Source organism: Rhinolophus hipposideros (genome assembly GCF_964194185.1).
Source record: "Rhinolophus hipposideros genome assembly, chromosome: 6".
Taxonomy (NCBI): domain Eukaryota; kingdom Metazoa; phylum Chordata; class Mammalia; order Chiroptera; family Rhinolophidae; genus Rhinolophus; species Rhinolophus hipposideros.
Genome location: NC_138052.1, coordinates 100,906,884 through 100,934,880, shown reverse-complemented (window position 1 = coordinate 100,934,880; position 27,997 = coordinate 100,906,884). Strand labels below are relative to the sequence as shown.

The 27,997-nt window shown below is 58.3% G+C and overlaps 1 protein-coding gene across 1 annotated transcript; it reads right to left on the bottom strand.

The window, feature by feature from the left end:
* Positions 1 to 2: 2 nt before the first annotated feature.
* On the bottom strand, positions 3 to 27,997 carry ANO7 (anoctamin 7; the record flags this gene model as incomplete). Its single annotated transcript, XM_081050800.1, is given in 25 exon segments — positions 3 to 50; positions 52 to 120; positions 264 to 383; positions 630 to 720; positions 3,876 to 4,018; positions 6,840 to 7,045; positions 8,182 to 8,324; positions 9,479 to 9,576; positions 10,761 to 10,815; positions 10,965 to 11,076; positions 12,102 to 12,204; positions 12,287 to 12,385; positions 12,934 to 13,071; positions 13,147 to 13,290; positions 14,558 to 14,654; positions 15,157 to 15,247; positions 15,785 to 15,950; positions 16,952 to 17,062; positions 17,548 to 17,605; positions 18,488 to 18,624; positions 19,197 to 19,304; positions 21,934 to 22,076; positions 25,315 to 25,372; positions 26,366 to 26,477; positions 27,577 to 27,997. Coding segments are annotated over 25 exon segments (2,688 nt in total). The 5' UTR covers positions 27,615 to 27,997.

The following is a 27,997-nucleotide window of genomic DNA, read 5'->3' as shown; positions in this document are numbered from 1 at the left end:
CCTCAGAGGGAAGGGACTGGGGAGGCTTGGCTGGCTCCTGGCAGCCTAGGCTTGTGGGCCCAGATTCGTCTCTGAGGCTGGGGGCTGGCCGTCCTTCACTCCACTTGTTCCAAGGAGAGCCTGTCTCCAGGAAGGGGTGGCAGAGGGGAACAGTGTGATTAGACTGACTTGTCACACTGTCACCGCTGCAACAGAGCAGCAGGCTGGGGGCCACCCCCCACGGGTGAGGGAGAATGAAGTGTGAGGGCTGGGGAGGGGCTCACCTCGTTCTCGGCCAGTGCCTGCTTGGCTAGGTAGTACTCCCTCTTCACCTTGACTTCCACGGACTCGGGGATGTCAGGGACCAGTAGGTCAAGGACGTGACTGATGGAGAACACCACGTGCTGGGGGGCAGGGGAAGGTACAGGGCCAGGTGTGGGCACCTGCTGCCAGCTTCCCTGGTGGCCAGACAGGGATTAACTCCATTTCCCGGACAGGGAAACGAAGATGCAGACGAGAAATGACTCAACCAAGCTGACAGAGCAGAGTGCTGGGACCCTGCTTCCTGGGTCTCACCGAGCCCCCAAGCCACATGTGAGATTAGGCAAAGCAGGGAGGCCAGCGGAGGAACTGAGAGGTGCCTGGGCTACCTCAAACACGATGACAAAAGCCAGGCGGATGGCCAGAAGATGCCAGTAGGTCCAGGAGTAGCTCCCATCGTCTTCCCTGAAGGCCCGATACCTGCAGGAGGCATGGCACTCAGTGTGGGGAGCCGTGCAGGAGCCTTTCTCAGCTTCACCTTCCCCTCCCTGATCCTGTGTTTCTGGGCCTGGCTTTGAGGGGGCCTGAAGCAGGAACTCCTCCCAAGCAGTGTGTTCTGACAGTACCTTTGGCTTTAAGTGCTGTGGTCCCGAAGGATGGGTGAGCTGGAATGTCCCATTTTCCTACCAGACTACAGCGGGCCCCACCGTGGAAAGTGCCTTCTTATCTAGACGTGACAATGCGGTAAGTCTGTGCTCCCACAGGTGACGCCAGCCTGCTTACACCATGCGGTCTGCTCAGAGACCCCGCCTGCCCGGCATATCGGCAAATAGCTCCCTTCCTCTGATAAGCACAACACTCAGCTTTGCTTTCTATTTCAGATTGAGCGGTCATCTTGTCGTCCTTTGACAGCTTCCTATATTTCTGTCTTGTAGTAAGATGAGGCATCCCATATTGTAACAAACTTAGGAGTTGTACTCCATGGAAAGCATCACTAGGGCCAAGTTGTAGGAAAACAACAACAAAAAAATTTGCAAGTTAAAAATATAATCATTGAAAAAAATTCCTCAATGAATGGGATAAACTTTATGTGGCTACACTAGACACAACAGAAGATGGGAACTAGAAGACAATTATGATGAAATCACCCTGAATGCAATATAGAGAGCCAAAAAGATTTAAAAATACAAAAATGCTCTCAAGAGACATGAAAGAGAAATGGAGAAGTTCCAACATATTGGGAGTTCCAGAAGATGAGAATGGAAACGAGTGGAGACGTGTTATTTGAAGGAATAAAATAGAGATGTTTCCAGAACTGACTAAAGAAAGGTACCACTCTTTAGATCAATAACACATTTTGAATCTCAATGAGAAATTTTAAATAAACCCTACAATGACAGATACCTGTTAGTGACACGAATTAAAGAAAATGAGAAAAAAAATCTGAAATGCTGTGCATGCTTCCAACAACAAAAACCAAGTCACTATATAATAATATTTCCAAAGACCTGATAGAAAATAACTCTAAACCTGGAATTTTATACCTGCTATTTGAAGGACAGAGATATTTTAAGACATATAAAAACCAACATACATAAGTTTACCAAATACACACCATTCCTGAATGAGCTGTTAAAGGATATACTCCTGCAAAAAGAAAAATGAATTCAGAGAGAAGGCAATGAACATGAAACTACTGTAGCCACAGAAGTTAATAAAACACACCAAATAGATGTGATTAACAAATGACTAAAAATGTTTTTGTATTTTTTAATAGTGAAATTAAAACTTTGTATAACAATAAGATGGAATGATGGATGGTCAATAGGTAGTAAAGTACATGAAGACCCCCCAGTCATGCTCAGGCAGAGGAGACAACAATGAATTCCTTCAGGTTTTATTACAAAAATATTTAGTTAAGAATGTACACTAAAAATGTAAGTGTAGCCCCTAAAAGAATAAAAATGTACAGCATCAGTTCCAATTGAACATAAAGAGAAAAAAAAAAACATTTTTACTCATCCACCAGAATGAGAAAAGCAAAAGAAGAATCAAACGGAAGGCAGAGGCAGAAGAGGAATCAAATGGAAAAAGTATCCACTAAGAAGAGATCATAATTATGAACTTACATGCAACTAAGAACCTGAAAATACATAAAGCAAAACCTAACAGAACTACATGAAGAAACTGATAACCCTACATTCCTGGGAAGATTTTAACTCACCTGTATCAGAATCTAATGGAATAAGCAGGAGAAAAGGAAAGAGGAAAACCTGAACAATAAAATTAAGAAGGCTGACTAAGAGGTATATGTAGAATCTTGCTCCAAAATTAACAGGGGGAAAAAAATGATTTTCAAGTTCACCTGAAACACATGCAAAATCCACTGTGACCAGATGATAAAGGAAGTCTCCGCATATGTGAGAGATGTCCATCATATCAACTCTCAGGTTCTCTGACCTCCAAGTAATTAACAGAATCAATGACCTTTTCAAGTAGCAAAAAGAATTTGCAACAACATAGATGGATGTAGAAGGTATTAATATGCTGAGTGAAATAAGTCAGAGAAAGATAAATACCATATGATTTCACTTATATCTGAAATCTAAAAAGCAAATGAGCAAACAAAATGGAAACAGACTCATAGGTACGGAGAACGAACTGATGGTTGCCAGAGGAGAGATGGGTGGGAAGACGGGCAAAATAAATGAAGGGAGGAAGAGGTACAGAATTCCAGTTATAAACTAAGTCCTGGGTCTCATGTCCAGCCTAGGGAATATGGTCAATATTGTAATAGCTTTGCATGGTGACACGTGTAACTAGACTTACAGTGTATAAAACTATTGAATCACTGTGTTGTACACCTGAAGCTAACAGTAGTGTATGTCAACTACAATTCAATAAAAGCAAGCAACTCCATGTGTTTGGGAACTTACTCTCCTAAATCATTGTTAAATAGGGAAGTCACAAGTGAAGTTATGAAGTATTTAGAAGTGAAGGATAGTAGATGTATTATCAACACTAATGGAAGGAGACTTTCAAGGGTATATTCAAGTAAAGGTATAGACATGAATTTGTTTATTAAAACCCAAGAAAAACTGGAACAGAACGAGTTAACGTTTCAACTCCCAAAGTTAGATTTTTAAGAGTAAAGACCCAAACTATATCTGGAATGAAAATGGGGCCATAACTACAAAAACGTGAGCTTAAAATCGTAGGAATATTATGAATAAATTTGTGTCAACACATTTTAAAGCTTAGCTGAAATAGATTTCTGAACACAAAAAATTTGCCAGAATTGACTCAAGACGAAATAGAAAAGGTGGAACTAACCAGAAGGTGCCCCTTGAACAACATGGTTTCAAAAACTCAGAAATCCCTGTATGAGCGGGACCCGCGTTGTCCAAGGGTCACCGGCAGTTCGGAGTCCGCTTGTGCGGAGGCGGGACTTCAGTTATGTGGGCGGCGCCCTAACCCGCGCAGTTGCCGGTCAACGAAACCTCCCCAGGAAAGGAGGGGGAGCGGTGGTGACACCGCGCGCCGGTGCCCTCAGTCCTGCAGCCGCGCGCGCGTGTCCGTGGGAGGGGGGTGTGGACCTTCGGGCGCCCACAAGCTCCCGGGTGCCCGCCCCTCACCTGCACGTGCGGTTGTGCTCCGCGGCGAAGGGGGGCGGGGCGCGCGCCAGCGTGAAGTTGACGAAGCCGCGCAGGTCGCCGGCGCGGGTCCAGCGGTAGTAGGCGCGCGGCAGGAAGTCGGACGAGAAGGCCAGCAGGAAGGCCTGGGCGCGGGGCGGCCAGCGGGGCGGTCAGCGGGGCGGACAGCCGGGTGGTCAGCGGGGCGGTCAGCGGGCGGACAGCGGGGGGGTCAGCGGGGCGGTCAGCGGGGCGGACAGCGGGGGGGTCAGCGGGGCGGACAGCAGGAAGGCCTGGGCGCGGGGCGGCCAGCGGGGCGGTCAGCGGGGCGGACAGCAGGAAGGCCTGGGCGCGGGGCGGCCAGCGGGGCGGTCAGCGGGCGGTCAGCGGGGCGGACAGCAGGAAGGCCTGGGCGCGGGGCGGTCAGCGGGCGGTCAGCGGGGCGGACAGCAGGGCGGACAGCAGGGCGGACAGCAGGAAGGCCTGGGCGCGGGGCGGTCAGCGGGCGGTCAGCGGGGCGGACAGCGGGGCGGACAGCAGGAAGGCCTGGGCGCGGGGCGGCCAGCGGGGCGGTCAGCGGGGCGGACAGCGGGGCGGACAGCAGGAAGGCCTGGGCGCGGGGCGGTCAGCGGGGCGGACAGCGGAGCGGACAGCAGGAAGGCCTGGGCGCGGGGCGGCCAGCGGGGCGGTCAGCGGGCGGTCAGCGGGGCGGACAGCAGGGCGGACAGCAGGAAGGCCTGGGCGCGGGGCGGTCAGCGGGCGGTCAGCGGGGCGGACAGCAGGGCGGACAGCAGGGCGGACAGCAGGAAGGCCTGGGCGCGGGGCGGTCAGCGGGCGGTCAGCGGGGCGGACAGCGGGGCGGACAGCAGGAAGGCCTGGGCGCGGGGCGGACAGCGGGGCGGTCAGCGGGGCGGACAGCGGGGCGGACAGCAGGAAGGCCTGGGCGCGGGGCGGCCAGCGGGGCGGTCAGCGGGCGGTCAGCGGGGCGGACAGCAGGAAGGCCTGGGCGCGGGGCGGTCAGCGGGCGGTCAGCGGGGCGGACAGCAGGGCGGACAGCAGGGCGGACAGCAGGAAGGCCTGGGCGCGGGGCGGTCAGCGGGCGGTCAGCGGGGCGGACAGCGGGGCGGACAGCAGGAAGGCCTGGGCGCGGGGCGGCCAGCGGGGCGGTCAGCGGGGCGGACAGCGGGGCGGACAGCAGGAAGGCCTGGGCGCGGGGCGGTCAGCGGGGCGGACAGCGGAGCGGACAGCAGGAAGGCCTGGGCGCGGGGCGGCCAGCGGGGCGGTCAGCGGGCGGTCAGCGGGGCGGACAGCAGGGCGGACAGCAGGAAGGCCTGGGCGCGGGGCGGTCAGCGGGCGGTCAGCGGGGCGGACAGCAGGGCGGACAGCAGGGCGGACAGCAGGAAGGCCTGGGCGCGGGGCGGTCAGCGGGCGGTCAGCGGGGCGGACAGCGGGGCGGACAGCAGGAAGGCCTGGGCGCGGGGCGGACAGCGGGGCGGTCAGCGGGGCGGACAGCGGGGCGGACAGCAGGAAGGCCTGGGCGCGGGGCGGCCAGCGGGGCGGTCAGCGGGCGGTCAGCGGGGCGGACAGCAGGAAGGCCTGGGCGCGGGGCGGTCAGCGGGCGGTCAGCGGGGCGGACAGCAGGGCGGACAGCAGGGCGGACAGCAGGAAGGCCTGGGCGCGGGGCGGTCAGCGGGCGGTCAGCGGGGCGGACAGCAGGAAGGCCTGGGCGCGGGCGGCCAGCGGGGCGGTCAGCGGGGCGGACAGCAGGGCGGACAGCAGGAAGGCCTGGGCGCGGGGCGGCCAGCGGGGCGGTCAGCGGGGCGGACAGCAGGGCGGACAGCAGGGCGGACAGCAGGAAGGCCTGGGCGCGGGGCGGCCAGCGGGGCGGACAGCGGGGCGGACAGCAGGGCGGACAGCAGGGCGGACAGCAGGAAGGCCTGGGCGCGGGGCGGCCAGCGGGGCGGTCAGCGGGGCGGACAGCGGGGCGGACAGCAGGAAGGCCTGGGCGCGGGGCGGCCAGCGGGGCGGTCAGCGGGCGGTCAGCGGGGCGGACAGCAGGAAGGCCTGGGCGCGGGGCGGTCAGCGGGCGGTCAGCGGGGCGGACAGCAGGGCGGACAGCAGGGCGGACAGCAGGAAGGCCTGGGCGCGGGGCGGTCAGCGGGCGGTCAGCGGGGCGGACAGCAGGAAGGCCTGGGCGCGGGCGGCCAGCGGGGCGGTCAGCGGGCGGTCAGCGGGGCGGACAGCGGGGCGGTCAGCGGGGCGGTCAGCGGGGCGGACAGCGGGAAGGCCAGGGCGGTCAGCGGGGCGGACAGCAGGAAGGCCGGGGCGCGGGGCGGTCAGCGGGGCGGACAGCGGGAAGGCCGGGGCGCGGGGCGGCCAGCGGGGCGGTCAGCGGGCGGACAGCGGGGCGGTCAGCGGGGCGGACAGCGGGGCGGACAGCAGGAAGGCCTGGGCGCGGGCGGCCAGCGGGGCGGTCAGCAGGTGGTCAGCAGGGCGGTCAGCGGGGGGGGTCAGCGGGGCGGACAGCAGGAAGGCCTGGGCGCGGGGCGGCCAGCGGGGCGGACAGCAGGAAGGCCTGGGTGCGGGGCGGACAGCGGGCGGTCAGCGGGGCGGCCAGCGGGGCGGACAGCAGGAAGGCCTGGGCGCGGGCGGCCGGCGCGGGCGGCCAGCGGGGCGGCCAGCGGGGCGTTCAGCGGGGCGGTCAGCAGGCGGTCAGCGGGGTGGTCAGCGGGGCGGTCAGCGGGGGGGGTCAGCGGGGCGGCCAGCAGGAAGGCCTGGGCGCGGGGCGGCCAGCGGGCGGTCAGCGGGGCGGACAGCAGGAAGGCCTGGGCGCGGGCGGCCAGCGGGGCGGTCAGCGGGCGGTCAGTGGGGCGGTCAGCGGGGCGGCCAGCGGGCGGCCAGCGGGGCGGACAGCGGGGCGGTCAGCGGGGTCGGGGGTCCCACCCCCCCGGCGCCCCCAGCGCTCACGTTGCTGATGACCGCCAGGTGCGTGATGCCCGCCAGGATGGGGAACCAGATACCGATGTCCTGCGCACGCTGAGCCACCGGGCGCCGGCGCTCGCACACGAACTTGCGCGCGTCCAGGCGGATTTCCACCCAGTTGTTGAGCAGCGCGAAGAGCGGCGCCAGCGGGCAGGCGGCCACGAAGATGGTGACGAAACCGAACTGCAGCACTGCGGATGCAGGGGTCACCGCTGGACCCGCCGCCACCGTGCCCCTGCCCGCCTTGAACCCTTCACTGTGCGCCGCAGGGAGACCCTGGGACACCCTCAGCCACTGTTGCTCCTCCTGCTCTCTCGCGTCCTGAAGTCCCAGGGCCCTCTCCCCCAGGAAGCCTCCCTGATTGCGCACACAGAGCTGCATGCGTGTCATGGGCCTCCCCAGGCACCCTGAGGTCAGGGGTTATAACTCTCTGTCCCAGGGCTTGGCCCACCCTGTGGGCTCAAGGCAGGAGGGGGAGCAGAAACCTGCCTCTGATTTTAGGGTTGGCATCCCCATTCACCCTTTGGGGGCGCTCTGCAATGACGCCTTGAAAGGTTTCCTGGGTCTTCCTAAAATTACTAAGGAGAGCATCAGGTCCCATTGCCTGTTGCCCAGTGGAGTAGGACACACAGGGTCAACCCCACTCACACTCTATCACGAAAAAGCATGTGAACCTCTCTTATCCACGGACCGATACCACTACTGTCACCCCTTTTGCTGGAAGAACTCAGAGTGACATGTTTGGCTCTGATATAGCACTTCCCATTACAAGAGCTCCATGATCTCAGAGGAAGACCCTGGGCTGCAGGGACCCACACATACATTAGATACTGATGCTGGCCTCAAAAGGCACGCCACCCCATGCCAGGAATGAGCTGCAGGCATGGGCCACCACCTGACATTGAGAACATTTCTGGAGAGTCAACTCCCAGATGGGCCCCCAGTGGTCAGGATACCTGAGGCTGGTGGCCTCCCAGGTGCACCCTCACTCTCCAGGGCCATTGTCACCAACCCTGCACCTGTTCTGAGCACCAGGCTTCTTTCCTTGCGGATGCTTTCCGGGGAGTGGGGAGATTATGGCCACTCACGGTGGGCCCCATCAACTGCCCCAGGTCCTCTTCCCAACCCCTGTGCCCAGGGTGCTGGCCCTTCCCATCCTTGGCCAACCTTTCCTGGGTGCTCCCCACTCTGCCCCCACAGTTCCTTCCAGGATCCTTTGCAGGCCTGGCTCCACCAGGGCCCCTCTGTCCCCACCATACCCCCACATCACATTTCAAGGGAGATGTGGACAGGAATACTGAAGCTGGAGGCGCTGAGTGGCACCTACCCATTTCGAGGTACTCATCAAACAGGCCCTCACAGGGCAGGAGCTCATAGTCTGCCTCCCAGGGTGCCTGGCCAGCCGCTGTCGAAGCCCCCACCTTCCTCTTAGAGCGAAGCCGGAACTTCTGCCACCAGCCCTTCAGCTTCCTAGAGATGGGATACCCAGGGAAATGGCTCTTGCTCTTCCAAGCTGGGTTGCTCTGCAGTTAAAGGGCAGGAGAGGGTCTGGGGCCCTGGGTGGGCACAGCGGGGTGAGGCCTTGCAGAACACTGTCCTGGGGTCAACCCCTCCCCCAGCTCCTCTGCAGCACCCTCAGGAAAGCCAGCACTGCTCCAGGAAGGTTGGGGGAGCATGGATTTCCCCCGGGGAATTGCAAAGAGGTGCCAAGAGCTGTGTCGAAGTTGGGAGGGAGCAGATAAGGACTGTGCTTCAGGGGAGCACGTGTGCGCGTGGCTTTGTCATATGTTGGATACGTTTGTGCATGGCTTTGTCCTGCATGAAGGCATGTGTGCGTGTGCTTTGTCATACATAGGTACATGTGCTTATGACTATCATACGTGGGGGCACATGTACATGTGACTACACAGGGTACGTGTGTGCATGACTCATGCGTGGGGCACAAGTGTGGCATCATGTGAGGCACGGGTGTGCATGGCTTTGCTGTCACTTATCCAGCCCCCGCCCTTGTGATCTTGAATTCTGCTTCATAGCACTGACTGCCCTGAGATGCAGGGCTGCGCCCAGAAGGGATGTGCGTCAGCCGAGGTCCCACAGCTACAGTTCATGGGCCCCCATGGGAGTCCATGCTGTCTGAGGGAGGTCAGATGTGCAGGGGGGAGGTGAGAAGGTGTCCAGGATGGGTCCAGCCTCGGGCAGTCCATTGCAAGGGCTCTGGCCTGGGAAGGGGGCCCAGTAGCCTGGATGGGGGCAACTGGAGGTAGCACTGGGGAGATGGGACCCTAGTGGTCAGGGCCCCTGAGGCCTGGGGCCTCCCCGACTCCTCCCTCTGTGCTGCCTTGGAGGCTGGAGGAGCTGCAGATACAGACAGGAAGGGCTGACGTGGGCAGGACCCTGGAACCCAGGCTTTCTGCTCCCACCAAAGATGGCTTATGCAGCAACGGGTGTGGTGTCACAAAGCGCATGGGGCAGATGGCCCAGGTCTGGCCCTCCCCTCTGCAGATGAGGCGTCCAGGTCTAGGAGGGCCCTTCTGCAGGCTGGGGCTGGGCTGGGGGCTGCAGGCCCACGCACTGCCAGTTCCATGGTGCCTGGACACTGCCCGGGGCAGGTGGGGGAGACTCACGGGACGAAGACCTCCTGCACATTGTTGATGACCTGCTTGCCCACCATGATGACCAGTAGCTCCTGAGCCAGCTCGACGAGGCAGCCTCCGGCAGCACACTACAGCAGCAGGGCTCAAGGTCAGAGCAGGGAGGGACCAGCTTCAGGTCCACCCATCCTTCTCTGGGCCTCAAAGGTGACCCCGCCATGCCCTCACCTGCCTTTCAGACATGCCATGGGCACCTTGCAGACTGCACAGACCCTCCCCCCAGGCCCAAGCTCCTCATACTGGTGGAGTGTGCGTGGGAACGACCAAAGGCTATGCTGCTTTCCTTTGGGGACCCAAGTGGGGTGACATGGAGATGACTTTAGCCTGTGGCTCCAGGCAGGAATCACTGACCCATTCAAGCCAGTGAGAGGTGGGTCCAGCGCTCTCAGGGAGCTCCTGGGACAGCGTATGTTGCATGGGGGTGTCGGCCCGTGCTGTTGGGGTGTCAGCCCCCAAGTGGTTGGGGAACCTGCCTGACAGCAGTGTAGCATTGTTTGAACACCTGGTGCAAGCCCCCCCGGCCATTTTCGGCACAAACGCCCTTTCTTGCTTTAGCCGGTTTGAGTTGGGATCTTTTCCCGCTGACGACTGAAAGCCAGCTGACTGATACAGCGCCCCTGAGTTGGGATCCCAGTTGCTTCTCCTTGAGAAGCCCCTCCCCTGACAGGTGAAAGTGGAGGGTGTGTTTTGGGGGCGGCCACAGTCACAAACCTGATGTGAGAAGGAGGGAGGCCTTCTTGTCAGAGAGGAGGGTCTTTGGGGTGAGGCCACCTGGGGACTGTCCCAGCCCCACCCAGCAGTGCCACCTGTGCCCTTGTCTTCAGAATATGTGAGGTTCTCAGCCAATGAGGAGCCAGATCACAGGGACAATTTTGAGGGGTTTCTACAGTGTCTCTGACAGTCAGGACAGGGCGAAGCCCAGGTGCCCACAGCGGTGACCCTACATTCAATTACCTGCAGGCGTGGGGCACTGAGCCCTGTGAGAGTCGCCAGCCTGTGTCCCCAGCTGAGATCTGGGCAGTGACAGTGGCTCAGGTGTGAATCGGGTTAGAGTAGGGAAAGGGTGTTACATATGGACATGGACTGTGGGTGTTTTGTGGGGGGGGGGTCTGAGGAAGTGGAGTGAAGAGGTGGTGTAGCAGCCCTGGGGGAAGTGGCGGTGGCATGAGCCGCTGCAAACTACGGCTGATGGAGGTCACGGTGGCAGGACTGGCGGCCCCGGCACAGTCTGTGGTGTCATCTGCCGCACACTCACCTCCTCGTTGCGAACCCCAAACAAGCTGTGGTAGCTGCCTGGGTACCCCACAAACCTAGAGGAAATGAGGTCCCCAGGCCAGTAAGGAGATGCTTCCCGCCCGCAGCTGTGCCCACACCGGGCCTTCAGGACCTCAAGGTGGACCCGGAGCCCACACAGGGCCAGGGGGTCCAGGGACAGGGCCGGCGAGGGCTATGCACCCACCTGCCCTTGAAGAAGGCAATGTAGATGGGCGAGGAGTAGAAGTTGACGAACTGGAAGATGAAGACCTTGAGGGTGAAGGCGTCCTCGAACCTGGTCTGCGTCCGGTGCATTTCTGCCACAGAGAGGCTCCCTGGTCCCGAGTGGAACCTGGCTGCCCCACAGCCCCACCCCTTATGACCACCCACCCACCCAGGGAGGAGGCAAAGTGCGTCTTTCCTGAATTTCCAACTTCACAATCATCTGAAAAACGTTATGTTGGTAGAGGAAGAGCTGTGGCACGTGACAATAAGCCGTATCAATGCTAAGAATGGAAAATGGGGCACAGGTGAGCAGCCAGGGACAGGGTGGAGTGACAGTCTGAGGGCTGGGCTCAAGGGAAGGCAGTGCTCAGGCGGGGGATGGGGGGACACCTGAGGCCCGAAACACTTTTGGTGGCTCCCCCAGGGCCCTAACCCTGTGTCCCCTCAGCTGGAGCCCCTCCCTGGGACACTGGCCCACCTGAAAGCTCCCCATTTTCTCCGTAGTGCTCCACCCCCATCACTCTCCCTCAGTGGGCACTGAGCCCTCCATCCTGTTCCTAGATCAGGGCCACTAACAGACAAGCAATTTGTGGAATGAATGGATTGGTTCATTAGCATTTATGCTTAGGAAATAGGGTGGGGGGCTAGAGAAAGTGGGGGGAGAGACAGGTAGGGGAGAGAGGTGAGTATGAGAGGAGGGAGGGAGGGCAGAGGGAGCTTACTCTGTAGCTAGCTACCTGCAGTTGCCTTAGACACTTAGGAAAGTAGAGAGCTGTCAGCCAGTCCCCTGCGGGGCAATCAGACTGGGCCTGACCAACTGGCACAACCAAGGGCCCCTACCCTCCACAGCCCCAGAGGACCTCAGCTGCAAGGGGTCCTGTGTAGGGGGCTTGGGGGGCGGGCAGCATGCTCCCAGGAGCAGGATGAGGCCTGGGTGCCCTGAGGGCCCTCCTGTCCCCACACCAGGCCCAGCTCACAGCTGTTTAGGGACCCCTGAGGGAGGGTCTGACACCCCATCTGTGCCTCATTCAGATCCAGGACCAGCAGACCAGCAGGAAAGGCACTGACTCCAGCCAGCAGGGCTGGGGCGGGTCCTGGGTCAGCCCTGGCCACTCACCCCATCTCGTCAGGACATGGGCCAAGGCCACGTAGAGCTTGGAGAGGATGAGGATGAGGATGAGGTTGACCACAGACCCCGTGAGGCTGGCGATACGCGACGCCTAATGGGAGGTGGCCATCAGAGTGGGCGTGGGGGGTGGTCCAGGGCCACCCCCGAGGCAGGGGCAGGTGCTGGAGGCTCACCCAGGCGGCCAGCAGGGTGTTGTCCGACCTAGACACCAGGATGGCCATGATGGCCCGGTACAGGATGATGGACACGAGGCACATGACCACCACGGCCACCTTGGGAGGTACGGGGTACATGAGGCCGGCCTCCAGGCCACAGCCCCCACAGCAGCTCCATCGCTGCTCCCCCCTCTAGACCAAACTGTGCCCGTGTCTCTTCCTGGTGGTGGTTGGGGGATGGGGAGGCAGGCCATTTAGAATTAGAGGGTGGAAGTCAAGGTCACCATTGTGGATCATTCTTGGCCCCAAGACCTGGGGAATCATGCCTCCTACTCCCCACACCGGCCCCTCAGCAGCCAAAATTGGGGACTCCTGGCATCTTGGAAGGGGGGTCATCCCTGTGCTGGGATTGGCCCCCTGCTGGAAGGCTGCCCCAGGCCCGCATCTGTGGGGAACCTTCCCAAAACCCCTGCCCGGCACACACCCAGCTCTTACACCTCAGACCCCCTGGCTGGCCACGAGTTTGGGCCCCTCCCCAGAGCCCAGGCCTTTTGGGGGACAGCAAGGGTCTTGTGGGCCTAAGGGAGCATGGGGAAAAAAGCTGCCCCCGCAGCTCAGGAGGAAGGGGCGTGACAAGGAGGGTCGGGGAGGGCACAGGGCCTCACCATCATGGCAACCACCACAGAGCCAGCCAGCACGCGGTGCACACGGCTCCTCCTGGGGAAATAGGGCTCGTCCACGCCAGTGATGGGGTTCGGGGCTGTTGTGGGGGCCCAAGCGGCAAATTGGGGCCGCGGCCTCTCCTGAAAGGGAGCCAGTGCTTAGAGGTGGCCACGTGGGGTGGGGGTGGGGACGCCACCGTCTGGGCGACTACCCACCTCGATGTCCTCGAAGTCGGAGCAGCCCCAGCGATAGGCCAGTGTGGCGCTTTTCCGCTTCCAGTACTCCAGGAACAGCACCGCCCACAGCGCCACAAACGAGCTGAAGAAGACGGTGCCTTCGTGGTCAAAGAGCCGGCCGGCCTGCGGCGGGCGAAGCAGGAGGTCGGTCGCCGGACTCGATGCCCCAGCTGCTGGGCCCCTGTGGCCCCCCCCCCCCGCCCCTTCTGGGGACGGCAGCACTGTCCTAGGCCTGCCCATCAGTGCAGCTTGGAAGCAGGTGCCTTGTTTCCTGGTGCCCAGGGCATGTTGCCCAGAGCGTTACCCTCCATGACAGGTGATTCAGGTGAGACTCGGGACTTTCTGAGCTGCTGACACTTAAATGAGACTTTTGGACTTAATGCTGTAATGCTTTGAGAATGTGGGGTGAATGCATGTTGCACGTGAGATGGACCTGAAGTTCTCAGAGGCCAGAGAGTGGACTGCAGTGGATTGAATTGTGGCCAAAAGACATGTCCACCCGGAACCTCAAGTGACCTTATTTGGAATAGGGGCCTTTGCAGGACTTATTAAGGTGACAGCCTCCAGATGACAGTAGCTGAACTCAGGGGCCCTGAGCCCAGGGACAAATCCTATGACAGAAGTGACAGGGAAACAGGCGCACGGAGCAAAAGTTCACGTGAAGATGGAGGCAGAGACCAGCGTGGTGCAGCCACGAGCCAACCTCCTCCAGACTCCTGGCAGCCACTAGAGAGCAGGAGTGAGGCAGGGAACAGTCTCTGGGAGGAGTCTGCTCGGCCAGCACCTTGACAATGACTCTGACCTCCAGAGCGGAGACGCCATACATTTCTGTTGTTTCAAGTCCCCCAGTTGTCTGCTCTGTTACAGCAGCACAGGACACCGGTACAGGTGGGGGCCCAGGAAGGCATGTGTCAAAGGCATGTCTGGTCCACGGGTCCGACTGTGCACTGAGGGCTCCAGGCCCAACGTGTGTGGGGTACAGGTGAGGACACAAGGCCGCTGTTCCCCTGGAAAAGCTGACACACTTCACAGTGTGCTGGGCTGGTCTGAGGGCCAGTGGAGCTCAAGGGCTCCAAGGAGCCTCCCCCACCCCCACCCCCACCGGAAACTGCTCAGCTGTCTGTCTGCCTTGGGGGTCCTCCAGTGACCCCTCTTGGTTAGTTACGCACACAATAACGATAACAGTAAGAGCCAACGTGTGGACACCTACTGGCAAGTGCTGTGAGGTGGGTGCCAGTCACACCCCCAACCCCGGTGCGAACCTCGCCACAGAGCTTAAGTGACTCACAGAGGGCTCTGCCTTAAATGGGGACAGAGCTGGGGTCCCAGGCAGGGCAGGGCGAGAACCTGGGGAGCTGCTGTCTTCACCTCGCCCACCCCCTCTGTGTACCTGGACCTGGGCACAGGCGCTGGAAAGCAGCCAGAAGGGGCAATCGAGGCAGAGCGGGCACATCTCGAAGCTGTCCGCGCTGCTGCACACCTCCTGCCTTCAGAGCGGAATGGGGGGTGCCAGAGTGTGGGGCAGCCGTCCCTGTCAGGCCCACCCCTTGCCCCCTCCCTCCCACCACCATCTCCTTTGCTAGGCCCAGTATTACTTTAAAATGTATGCAATTTTAATTTTTGAGATCACTTTTTGAAATTTCAGCTCCATAATAAGGTAAAACCCAAAGCTAGTTATTTGTTTATTATAAGAAACCAGGGTGAGTGCCAATAAAATCAGCCAGGAGCACACCTGCCCACCCGTGTCAGCGTAGGGACACACCTACCCACCTATCAGCCCAAGAGCACACCTGTCCCCCTGTCATCCTTCCCAGCAGGCCCACAGGGCCCTCTGTGACATTCCACGAGGGGAGGTATGTGCTTCATGCTCACCTTCACTCCCACTCCCACTAAGCACAGGGCGTGGCACCTGGGGGGGGTCTCCTGACCACACACCCCACCCCCAAGACACAGGGCAAGGCCTAGGGGCTGAAGGGAGAGGACACTTACGTGGGTGTGTCTGAGAAGGCCATGAAGCAGCCCACCAGGAATACCAACGTGCCCACCACTGCCGCTGGAAGGAGCCAGCATGTGTAGAACCCTGCAGAGGGGACCCCAGTGTCGGCCACCAGTGACCCGGGTGGGGAGAACCCAGGGTCGGCTGTCAGCAATGTGGATGGGCCTGTGTACCCAGTGCTGGGCTGAGCACTGGATGGTGGTCTGCACAGCCACGCTTGTGCCCCAGGGAGCCACACTGAACTTCTGGGAGGGGCACTGTCCTCTGGAATGTCCCCTGCAGGCCCCCACTCCTGGCCCCTGCCGTGGACTTTGGACCTCCCACCACGTTGACCAGGGCCTTAGGGGCCACATCTGGGGCAGGGATGTTGGGGGCTGGAGTCAGGAAGGGCCACGCCTGCAGAAGGGGGTTCCCAGTCCCTCCCTGGGGCGTCAGGAGGGCCCCAGAGCAGTCACAGCGCTCAGCTGTCTTATCCTGCCGGTGGCTGTGTTGGCCTGGGAGGGGTCAGCATGCTGGTGGCCAAGGCCTGTGCTCGCCTCCCCTCTTGGGGGCCCAGAAGCAGACTGTGACCCTGAAGACCCAGTTGGGGGGGCCGGGAGGGCCCCAAGGGGCAGGACTCACCAAGCCAGGCGAAGTACAGGGCCACCTTCTCCCCGAAGTACCTGCGCACATGGTCCAGGGGCTGGTACTTGTACCATTTATGCCAATGGGCCCAGTGCTGGAACAGGACGTGCCGCTGGCTGAGGTCCGTGGCCCGCAGGCCCTCTGGGGGCGCCGTGAAGGGGCCCTGGGGAAAAGAAGCGCTGGGCGGAGACTCGGCTGGTCTGGGACCCGCCCCTACAGGCCCTGTTCTAGCTGTGAGGGCCTCAGCGCTGGGCAAGACCCAGGTAGCACCCAGTGTGGGAGACAAGTGGACAAACCCGGAACTCAGGATTGCTCCCCAAGTAACACTGGGGGCCCCAGGGCCTTGGAAACCTCTCTGGGGAGGGGCCATCTTAGCTGAGCCCCTCAGCCCCCCAGGGCTCCTGGGATCTGAGGTCAGGGCAGAGGAAGGGCCCCTGGAGGAGCCAGCGACTGTGGCCCCGGGTGCAGGTGTTGTTTCTGATTGCAGTTCTATGGCTCAGGGCTGGCAGTCCCCCAATGGCGGGCAAGTGAGGCCGACTGCCAGGTGCTGTGGGTTCTGGGCTCTGGCGGGAGGCAGGACGAGCAATGCCACCACAGCACGAGGTGGGCAGGGCTGCAAGCTCCCCAGCGCTTCCTCATGGAGCACAGGGAGGGGCTGTCCCACGTCACACAGCAGTGGCTGAAGGCCTGAGCCGGGCCTCAGGCCCCCATGCCCCTTCCTGCAGCTCTGAGGCCTGATGGGCAGCCGCGTGGGTCCAGTGTGTAAACAGCTCCAGACCACATGGTAGACATTTTGTTAGGACAATGGTGAGGCTGACGGGCCCAGGTACAAGGGCAGCTGGCGTGGTGAGTGCCCCTCCACTGCTTCAGTTTACCCAGCTTTATTAGAGCCACAGGGGACCTCACTGTATTGTCCAAAAGGGAAGCTGCCCAGGCAGACAGCCACCAGGCCTGGCACATGGCCAGGAGGGCAGCATCTGGCTGTCCATGGTCTCTGACAGGATGTGGTGTGGTCTGGTCACATGGCAAGTGTGTTGCTGACCCCCAGCACAGCCTCCAGCAGAGGGGCAGAGCCCCCCCCCCGCATCCCCTGGGGGTGGACAGCAGGGCCCCCTTGTCCAAGAGCTCACCCCACACCCAAGCCCTCCAGGCCCCATGTCTCACGTCATGCAGGGGGAAGGCTGCCCTGAAGACGCCCTGTGACAGCAGCTGGTCAACCCCAAACAGGCCTTTCTTGTCGTGGCCATAGGGGGTCTTGGCCAGGATCTCAAACATCTGGGAGTGGGGAAGAAGGGCACTGGTCACCTGGCCTGTGATGGTGGGTTGGGGGCTTCCTGGTCGGGGCTAAGCCCATGGACAGCCTCCCACAGCCCTCTGGTGGTCAGCGGGGGACAGGCCTCCCAGAGCAGCCCCACTTGGCCCACCCTTCTCAGGGACGCTGCACCTGCAGGTCGGCTGTGGCCCTGGGCTCCCTTGACCACGGGCCCAGTGGCCGTGGCTGCCTGTCCCACAGGTCCATAACTGTGATATCCGTTCCGGGCCCTGGGGATCCCCGAAGGGGCACTGAGAAAGGCCCCAACTGTGTGCAGTGAGGTGGGGCAGCCCTGGGTCTCCAGCCTGGGACCTCAGCCCTCTGGTGACAGAAGAGCTGCCCTTGTCCCCAGAGACCTCTGCCCCCAGGCTTGGGCCCGGGGGCCTGGGCCAGCAGGCTCCTCAGAGCCGGGTCAGGGCTTGGGGACTGAAGTGGGGACCCCACTTACAATCTGGTGCCTGTTGGTGCAGGTGAAGAATGTGTCCTGGTTGTCACTCCCGAGGAACCTGAGCGTGTGGGAGTGCAGAAGAGCTCGCACAGGCAGGAACATGCACATGCACACTCACACACACGCACGCCTTCGCCCCACGCGCAGGGAAAAACCCCGCCCCTCCCCCCGGCAGCGTGATCAATTCCCGTTCTTCCCTTTTCCTTTCTGAAGGCAGGAGGTCACAGTGGGTTTTCCAGCTGCACAGACACCCCCCTCCCCAGACCAGCACAGGCCGGGGAGGTGTGGGAGCTCCAGGCTCAGCAAGGAGCCCAGTGGTGCCGAGCGAGTGTGGGACCAAAGGCCTCATGCGCAGTGTCTGGTCATGGCCTGGGGGAAAGGATCATTGGCCAGAAAGCCCTCCCTGGACCCCAGAATCTTGACAAGCCCCGTGGGTGGGACAAGAGTGAGCGAGGCTGAACTGTCCCCAGTCCAGAAAGGCGGTGTTCTCAGCGTGGACCGTGTGGGAGGCTTCAGTGCTGGGCACCCACAAGGGTCCCCACCGCTCCTAGACACTGCCCCAAGTCTGCAGGTTGGGCGTAGAGTGTGACGCGTGCACCTGGGAGAGATGCTTCCAGGAGCCAGTGTGGACTGACCATGTCCATCTTTGGCCTTGGCAGCTGGGGAGAGCTGGGATGGGAGAGGGCTTCCAGCTGCCTGGGTCCGGGAGACCTTGAGGAGCAGGGACCCTGCCACCCACCACGGGCCCACCCACACAGGAAATGGCCTGTGTGTGCAGCTACTAAGGTTGCGGGGACGTTTGTCCCGCAGCAAGCCCTGCCTAGCCTGACCCATGGGGACGTGTGCTAAAGCTTGCCCACCTGCAATTCACATTCCCCAGTTGAGAAGCGCCAGGGAAGGAGAAGGTTTGGGGACAGCCAGCACCACGCAAAGCTCTCACCGTGACAGCTTGCTCACTTTGAATTGGCAGGAGTAGTACTCAGGCGGCACGTCGGGCACGTCTTCCAGCAGAATGTTGGGGACACCCAGCCTCTGCAGCAAGCCGGCTGACCAGTTGGAGGCCTGGTTGGGCAACTCCTGGAAGGAACAGTCAGGGGTTCTTCCCACCCGAGCGACAGACGCCACACGGGGTGGAGCTCACGTGTTTGGAAACTGGGCAACAAGGCAGCAACCAGGGCTGCGCAGCTGGTCAGCGTGAGGCCCAGAGGCTGCAGGGCGGGAAGGGACAAGAGGATAGGGAATCTGTAGGTGACAGAGTGTGCAGGCGTGTCATCCTGAGGTCACCTGCTGTCTCCTCCACCCTGTGTCCCCCAGCCTGGGGCTACCCCTTCCCCACCTGCAGTGCTAGCCCTCAGTGGGTGTCCCAGTGGGGGTCTGGGTCTGCAGGGGCCCAGGTGGCCAGCTCAGAGCCATGGCTGCAGAACACACTGTCCCCCTCCCCACTTCCGCTGAGCCCGCCATGGGGGGCGGTGCCATCACCCCACCCCCTATGGGGTTCAGTGTGATAGTTGGTGGGAGGGGCCCTTGTGGACACCAAGCGGGGAGCCCCAGGGTTGTCAGCACTGGAAGCTGCACCCAGCACATGGGGCGCAGTGATGAGTAACCCTGGCCTGGGGCCCGGCCATCCCTGTACCCCACACGCCCGGTACCTGCAGGGGCAGCTTCAGGCGCAGGTCTTCTGCGTAGTAGCAGAGCACGGCCCAGGGGGCACTGAGGAGGACGTAATGCACTGCGCTGTCCTTGTCCTGGATGTCACGCTGTGGGGACCCAGGGGCTCATGAGAGCCTGCGGGTGTATGCGTGTGTATACCTGTGCACATTTGCAGATGTGTTCATGTTTACACACATGCATGAATGTGTGTGTGTGTGTGTGTGTGCCCACGACTGTGCATGTTCACAATTCTGGGAAAAGCAGATGTTTCTGAAGCCATGGTGACCACTGACCAGCTCTGGGCTTAAACCTGGGTGGTAAGTGACAGCTGGCTTCTGTGTCAGTGCCTCAGGAAGCCCACTCAGCAGTTTGGACGTCAGCCAATCAGAGGCCCACAGAGGACACTATGCAGCGGGGCTGGTGGGGACCACACTCCAGCCCCCAAAGCTGTCTCCACAGCCTGTGGCAGAGCCTTGCTGTGCTCAGCGCTGCCCCAAAGGCAATACATTCGACTTTTGGTTTTCAGATGTGGAATGATTGGCCCTGTGACAAACTCTGGGTGTGTATGTATGTTATGTATGTGCACAAGTGTGTGAATATGTGCACAAGTGTATGAATATATGGGGCATCACTGTGTCCACGTGGCTGTGTGTGTGTGTGGACACATGACAGGTGCGTGCATGCACACTCCTGGAGCCCCAGATGGGGACTTTTAGTTCCATGGTCAAGTGTCTCTACTGAGTATATTCCTGTTTCCCAAAGGCCTCCTCTTAAATCCAGGGGTTCTTGTCCCTTGCCACACAACCGACATCTGGGGTTCCCCAAATGGCAATTCCCAGGCCCCACTCGGGGCCAAGTGGAACAGATGCCTGGGGGCAGGCCCAGGCTCAGCGCTGCAGGCATCCCCAGATGGTTGTCATGTGCTGAGAGCTGGAACTGTCATGCAGACTGCAGATTGAAGGCACTTTGGGCAATGTGTCAGGGAAGCCCCCCTGTTGCCCCTGCGGTTGTCCCTCTGTGCCCCCACTGAAAGATAAGCCACCTAATTCTGGAGGAAGGTTTTGAAAACTCATGTGGCCATTCCTATGAGCCACACTGTCCCATAAGTTTCTCCCATAAGAAGGGGTGTCTTTTCACCCCCAGCCACCAGACTGATGAGCGGGCCAAACTCTTGTCACCAGTCCCATCGTATATGTGTTCAATGACACCAGGGCAGCTCTGGAAGGGTGGCAAGCGGTGGCCTCGGCATGGGGTAAGGGGAGCAGCGAGTGGAAGCAGCTGTGCACCCCATACAAGAAGCAGGAAATGTGTGAACACGAAGGTGGATGGGAAGTGACAGGCACAAAAGGTGGGCGAGAGTTCACAATGATTAAAACCGACTAGGACACCGCAGTGACGGTGAAGGGCCAGCTGGACTGCAGGACAATGCTTCCCACGTGCACCCAACAAAGAGTTAGTGTCCAAAACATATGAGCGCCCATGGAGTGATAAGAAAAAGGTAAACAACCCTGCAGAAAAAAGAACAAAAGACGGGAAAAGGCAATTCGCGGTACTGGAAACACAACTAGCCCATAAACATGCAAAAAATGCTCAACCTCTTTAGGAATCCAGGAAAATGTAAATTGAAACGACAGTGAGACTCTACTACACACCACCCAGATGGGCAAAAATTTAAGTCAGACAAAGCCAAATGTTGAGAAGACACAGAGCACCGGGTGCCCTGCACAGCTAGCCATGGGGCACATGGAGACCACCACTCGGGAAGACGATGGGGCCACACACACCCCTGGGCCAGCAGCTCTGTTCTCAGGAGAAATTCTGCACCGGGGCACAGGGACACAATACACACGAGAATCTGCCCCAAAGTGGGAGCAGGTCAAGCGTCCCTCCACAGAGTGGATCAGTAAATCAAGGCGGAGTCACACAGTGGCGCTCTCGAAGCAGGGACAACGGCCCAGTGGCAGCGGCACAGCATGATGTCAGGGAGAGTCACGCTGAGCATGATTCCATTCCATCAGACAAAACCACGCCGCATTGTTTGGCAACAGAAAGGTGGTGATCAGATGATAAAGACACGTAAGAATGTGAGTAACATAAAAACCCAGGGTTGATTACTCTGGGATGGGGGCACCTATCAGCACTGCCTTCTCCTAGACAGAGGAAGCGGGATGGAACGGAGGGCAGAGAATGCAGGAGACTGTAGAGGGACCAGGCGATGGGGGCAGGGCAAGAGGGAGCCAGAGTTGGGCTCTGCGCCCCATCCCCCACTGCTCCAAGCCCACCTACTGCCCTCCTGCCTCACTGCACACCCAGCATCCACACAGCTCTTTCTGCTTCCGCATGTTCTCTGATGCTGCTTAAAGCATTTGAAGTGGGACCAACTATTACAACTGACATGATACATGTAGATGTTTTAGCTGTTAGATTCTATAAGCACACGAGTTCCAATTATAAATGTTACACCTAGACAAAGTGTTAATGTTGGAGGTAGGACAGATGAATGGAGAGGACGGCTTCTGAGTTTCAGGTGAATCTAAAGTGCTCTGGCTTCTATGAGTAAGGTTGGTGGCTAAGATGGGCTTGATATTTTACTTAGGGATGTGGCATCCAGCAGAACCCTGGGCTTGATTTGTTCCAGGTGTCTGGGTGTCCTGCTTTCAGGCCTTGTGGGGCAAAGTCATAGGTCACAGAGCAGATGCAGAGCCTAGGGCCCTGCCCCAAACCAACCCCACGTACCTGGTCCACATGCAACCCAGCCACACGAAGGTTATCCAAAAAGGTCTCCCTCCAGGCCCTGTGTAAGTCTGTCTTGTCTCGGCTGGCATTGTCCTGCTGGCGACCCAGGGTCAGGTCTTCCTCCCAAACAAGGACAAAGTCTGCTGGGAACCAACAGGGACAGAGGCAGGGAGAATGGGCTAACTCAGGGATGCCAGCCCAGGGAGGGGCTGCCAGCATCCCAGCCAGACACCCAGGTTCTAGGTGGGAAGTTGGAGCCAAGCACTTGGACACGGTCTACTCCTCTGCACAGTCAGGGTGTGGGCATGGTCAAAGGGACCAACACACTGTCATTTGAGAACCAGAAGGAGAGAGTGGGAAAGAAGCAGTCTTTGAAGAAAAATGGTCAAGAACTTCCAAATATAATGGAAGAAATCAACCCAAAGATTCAAAAAGCTCAGTGGTCCCCAAGCAAGATAAAGAAATTATACCAAGGAAAATCATGGACAGCACATCTTTGCTGTGCACTAAAGAGAAAGAGAAATCATAATAGTGGTTAAGAGAGAAAAAAAAGCTCATTTTTCATGGAATAATAATTAATAATAATAATAATAATAATGCAGACACCCGATTTCTCAACAGAAACTATGGAAATCAAGAGACAATAGAACAGCATCTTTAAAGTGCTCGGGGAAATGCAGCACACTAGAACTCTTTATCCAGCAGAAATGTTCTTCAGAGATGAAGGCTAAAGGAAGGCCTACTCAACAAACAAAATCTGAGAGATGTGGTCCCAGCACGCCTGCTCTACAGGAAATACTGAAGGAAGCTTGTTAGGCTGAAGGAAATACTCTCAGATGGAAGTGCAGATGTGCAGGAAGGAATGAACATATCACAAAGGAGAAATAAGTAGGCAAATGTAAAAGTAAATCTATTTACAGATGACACCATCTTGTATGTAGAAAACCCAAAGGATTTCACTATAAAAACTATTAGAACTAGTAACAGGCTTGTCAAGGTTGCTAGATATAAGCTCAACGTACAAAAATCACTTGCATTTCTATTCACTAACAATGAACAACGAAATGGAAAAAGAAATTCCATTTACAACAGCACCAAAAAAAAAAAAAAGGAACAAATTGAACAACAACAACAAAAAATGTGCAAGAATGATACATTGAAAACTACCAAACGTGGAAATAAATTGAAGAGCAAAGACATCCTTTATGCATGAATCCCGTGTGAAGAAGACTCAGGGGTGTCCAAACTGTTTTCAATGTTTTTCACCAAGGGCCATATGCGGTAAAATACACAAACAGCCGGGCCACTCACTCGAGGTGAAGTACGTATTGCCTCACCTGGTTTATTTAAGTAAACTAAATATGTTTTTGGAATTTGCTGCAGGCCCATTAACAATGGATTGAGGACCGCAGTTGGCCCTCGGGCCACAGTTTGGACAGCCCTGCTCTAGACAGTAAAGTGATCTATAGATTTAATCCCCACCAAAATCCCAGCTGCCTTTCTTTGCAGAAATTGACAAGTTTAAAGTTCATGCAGAAATACATGAGACCCAGAATAGCCAGTGTTGAAAAAGAAAAACAAAGTTGAAAGACTCATGCTTTTTTATTTCAAAACTTACTACAAAGTTGAATAGTCAACAAGTGTGATATTGGCACAATGATAGGCATATTGATCAATGGAATATATTTGAGATTCTGAATATAAACCCATATATTTATGGTCCGTTTTTTTTTTACAAAGGGGCTAACACAATTCAATAGGAAAAGAACAGTGATTTCAGCAAATGGTGCTGGGAGAAGTGGATAGCCACATGTCAAGGAATGAACTTGGACTCCTAGTTCATACTATACGGAAGAATTAACTAGAGTTAAAATCATCAGATAAAAATCACAGAACTAAGGATAAGAATTAAAATGGTAAGACTCTGAGGAAAAAGCAGAGTTGTAAAACTTCATGACTGGGTTTACGCAGTGATTTCTGAGGTACGACACCAAAGGCATAGCAAGAAAAGAGATTGATAAGATGGACTTCATAAACATTAAAAACCCATATGCTTCAAAGGACACCATCAGGAAAGTGAAAAGGCAACCCAGAGAATGGAAGAAAAGAATATATATGCAAATCATACATCTGATAAGAAACTTACTTGTGTCGAAAGTGTATAAAGAACTTTTACAACTTAACAATAAAAAACAAATAATACATTTTTAAAATGGGCAAAGATTTTGAATAGACATTTCTCTAAAGAAGATACACGAATGGCTAATAAGCTCATGAAAAGATGTTCAATAGCCTTAGTCATTAGGAATGAGATGCCATCTTACCCATCAGGACAGCTAGAATGAAAAGACAGACAATAACGAGTGTTGACCAGGATGTGGATAAATTGGAACCCTTGCTCATTGCTGGTGGTTTGTAAAATAGTGCAGTCACTTTGGAAAACAGTGTGGCAGTTCCTCAAAATGTTAAACATTTAGTCACCATATGACCTAGCAATTCCACTCAAAGGTATACACCTAACACAGACTCACACTTACATCCACCCCAAGCTGTGCACATGAATGTTCACTGAGCATTATCCATAACAGCCCCCAGTGGAAACAACCTAAATGCTGGTCATCACTTCCTTTGGGTGTAGCCCCAGAAGTGGGGTCGCTGGGCCACATGGTCACTCTGTGTTAAATTTTTTGAGGAACCGCCATGCTGTTCTCCATATTGGCTGCATCTTTTCACATTCCCCCCAGCAATGCACATGGGAATTTCCTCGCATCCTCACCCACACTTGTTGTTTTCTGTCTTTGTTGTCGCCGTTGATTAAAGAGCAGCCATCCTAATGGGTGTGAGCTTAGGGAGTCTGCTTCCTGTAAGGGTGTTTCTGGTGCTGTCTGGACAGCACGGCCATGCAGGTGGGCACTGTGAGCCCAGGTGCGTGCATTCCTCTGGGGAGATGATGGGGGCTTGGGGCAGAAAGGAACACTGAGGGTGGGGTGAGAAGTGGATCCGATCAATTTTGAAAGTAGAAAGGGTTTGGGGTACAAGAGGTAAGTCTGAGATGACTCTGAGCTTCCTGAGGCCAGAGCAGGGGGCAAGTGGGGGCCCTGTTCCCCTCCAGAGCCCTCTCCAGCTCCACCCCATCAGCAGGGCACCCCCTTTCCTGCTGTCACACCAGGCTGTGTTCTGCTCACCCTGAGGCCTTCACCCCATTTCCCAGCACAGCAATTGGCCCCAGAGCTGGCTCAGGAGGCAGTGTTGGGTGAGGGAGGGGCAGCCTGGGAAGACAGAGGCCTGCTGTCCTCCTGCTGCCACTTGTGGTGCCCCATCTATGTACCCACCCCCCAAGACCAACACAGGCACAGCTGGCAGATACTGGGAGGGGCTCACCGATCTGGGGATTGCAAGGGGTCCCCGCCCTGCAGGCGGCAGCCTGGTGTCCACCCAGCTGTAAGGAAAGCATCTGACCGTGAGGACCTACCTCCATCCTGCCCCCACCCTGCCCTAGACCACCCAGGGACACCGAAGGACGAGTCGAGTCGAGGAAGACATAGCTATTGGGTGTGGGCAGGGGGCTCACAGGCACATGCAGGGGTGGGGCAGTCCCATGCCCCTGAAGCCTTCCCGAGGGCCTGCACGGGCCTGTGAGTAGCTGGCCAGGGCTGTGGGCAAGGCTTGCAGGCAACATGGCCAGTACCCAGGGACGTCTGCCACGCCTGTGGGCCTCCAGGGCTAGAGGGGAGCCGCACAGGCCCCTAAGTGGCCCTGTGGACAGGCCAGAGGTAGTGATGGCATCCAGAGGATGGAATCCTGCTCCAGGAGAGCGAGACCTTGTGTCCCCTACACCCCGGAGGATCGTCACAGCTGTGTTGTGCCCACTATCAGCTGTCAGGTGGGGCGGGCAGCCCCCTGGAGGCAGACACAGGGTCCAAGAGGACGGGGAAGAGGACCCTGACTGGGACAGCCTCACTCAGGGTGTGTGTGGCCCCTGGGGACAGGAGCGGGAGCCCTGTATCCCCCCTTCCTCCCTCCCTGCTGGTGGGATAGGGCCATGGCCCTGCCTCTGCCTCACTGTCCCCAGGGGTTTCTGCACATCCCAGGGCCAGTGAGGCAGACAGTGACCTGAATGAATGTTACAGACACCTTCCTTTTCTAGTCACCAGGCGGCTGGAGGGCACAGGTGGGACACACAGCCACTGAGGGTTTGGGGTCGCGGAGAGTGCAGGTGGGAAATCACGTCACGGGGGCGTTGCCTGCCCCCAAAGTCTTGGGGCCGGTGCATGGCCTTGATCTCCTGGTCCCTGCGTCCATCTCAGGGATGGGGGCTCAGGGACCCCCTTTATCCACCACAGACTAGGGGCCTGGAGCCCGGGGATGGGGAGGTGAGGGGCTGCCCCGAGGGCCTTTTGTCCCCCAGGCCCAGGACAGTGTGGAGAGTTACCTCTGAGGGTCTGGCTGTGCTCCCGTAGGAGTCCCCCTTCTCTGGCCTGGGGGCCATGTCGATCAGGACGGCAGTGTCCTCGTCCAGCACCCGCCTCCGTAGCATTCCGCTCCTGCACCCACCAGGACCAGGTGGGGACGGGTAGAGAGGGGCACGTGAGACCTGGTCCCCAAACCCCCCGCACAACCTGCTGCACGCCCCCCTCACAAGTGAGGACAGGGGCTTGGCCCTCGGGCAGGGCCAGGTCGAGCTGTGCAAGACCCCCAGACTGGGCTTCTGGCTCCAGGAGGGGACCAGGGCAAGGGAGCCACCTGTCCGTCCCTCGGTCCTGAGTGCCCTCATCCCCGCGCTCTGTGTGGGCGGCAGCCTAAGGAGGTCGGCGGGGCCTTGGAATACAGCTGCGCCTTCCTTCTGCATTCCTGCAGGGGACAGGCTGTTTCCTTTAACAGATCCAGACGGGCCTGGCTCCTCCTGCGAGTCGCGGGCCTGGCTGGGAGGCTGGCCTGGCCATGCAGACCCTGTGTCCTCCCCCTGGCCTCTGCATCCCTCTGTGAGAAGGACGGTCGCCACTGTCCCAGTTGAAAGGTTGGCAAAGGAGGGTGAGAGGACACCTGTGGCCGGAAAGGGGGTGATTTGAGCTGGGGCCGGTGGCTCAACCCAGCAGAACCAATGTGGCCCTCAGGGATGTCACCAGGGCCACATTGCTGGGAGGCTGTGAGGGTGGAGCAAGCACGGGGGCAGTTCATCCACTCCACATCACCTGAGGTCTGGACAGGCAGGATGGCAGCCCACACCTCCTGACCCCTGCCAGCTTCCAGATGCCCGGAGCCAGCATTCATGACATCGTGACATGGTCCCTGGGCCAGGGCTGGGAAACCCCAGAGCAGTGTGGGTCGTGGGGCATCCCTGGAGGGCAGCAGGAGTCCCTGCTGTGGTGGGCAGGTGGGGGCCCAGAAACTCAGAGGTAAGCTGCTCCATGGAGGGCACAACCCACCTGCTGCACAGGTGGGGTGCTCTGCCCAAAGCTTGCCGAGCACCTGGCCTTGTCATCCCCTTGGGCCTGGAGCAGGCACTGTGCCCAGTCTCGGGACACTAGGGCGAGCCCTGGAGCGTCTGCCCACATGGAGCCCTGCTGGGTTGGGGTGCCACCAGCCCCCGTGCAATCCTCTTCCCCACCTCCCCGTGCCCATGCCATGCAGAACGGTCTCTACCTGGCACAGCAGCTACCGGAACAGGCCTCCGAGGTCATGGCCAAACTCCCAGCTCCAGCCTGGTCTGGCAGCCGAGTGTGGGTCAGCCCCGCAGGCAGAGACCTGGGAGGGACGCTGTGCTGGTGACCGTGCAGGCGGTGACGGCTTGCAAGTCCTCGCCGCGCCCAGCAGACGGGCCAGCAGGAGAGGCGCCTGGCACAGTGGCCAGGGCAAGGCCTCCGGCTCCTGGAACAGGATCTGCCTTTGTTTGGAAAGGGGGTGTGAGCTCAGTCTGCAAACAGAGGCCCAGCGTTTTCCTAGAGCCTTCACACAGCCCGCATGCAAATGCCACTGTCCTCCCCAGCTAACGACAGGCTCATCCTTTTCTCCCCTTATTTGGCTGAAGGTCTTCAGGGCCCATATCTGCTCCGCTGTTGGGGGG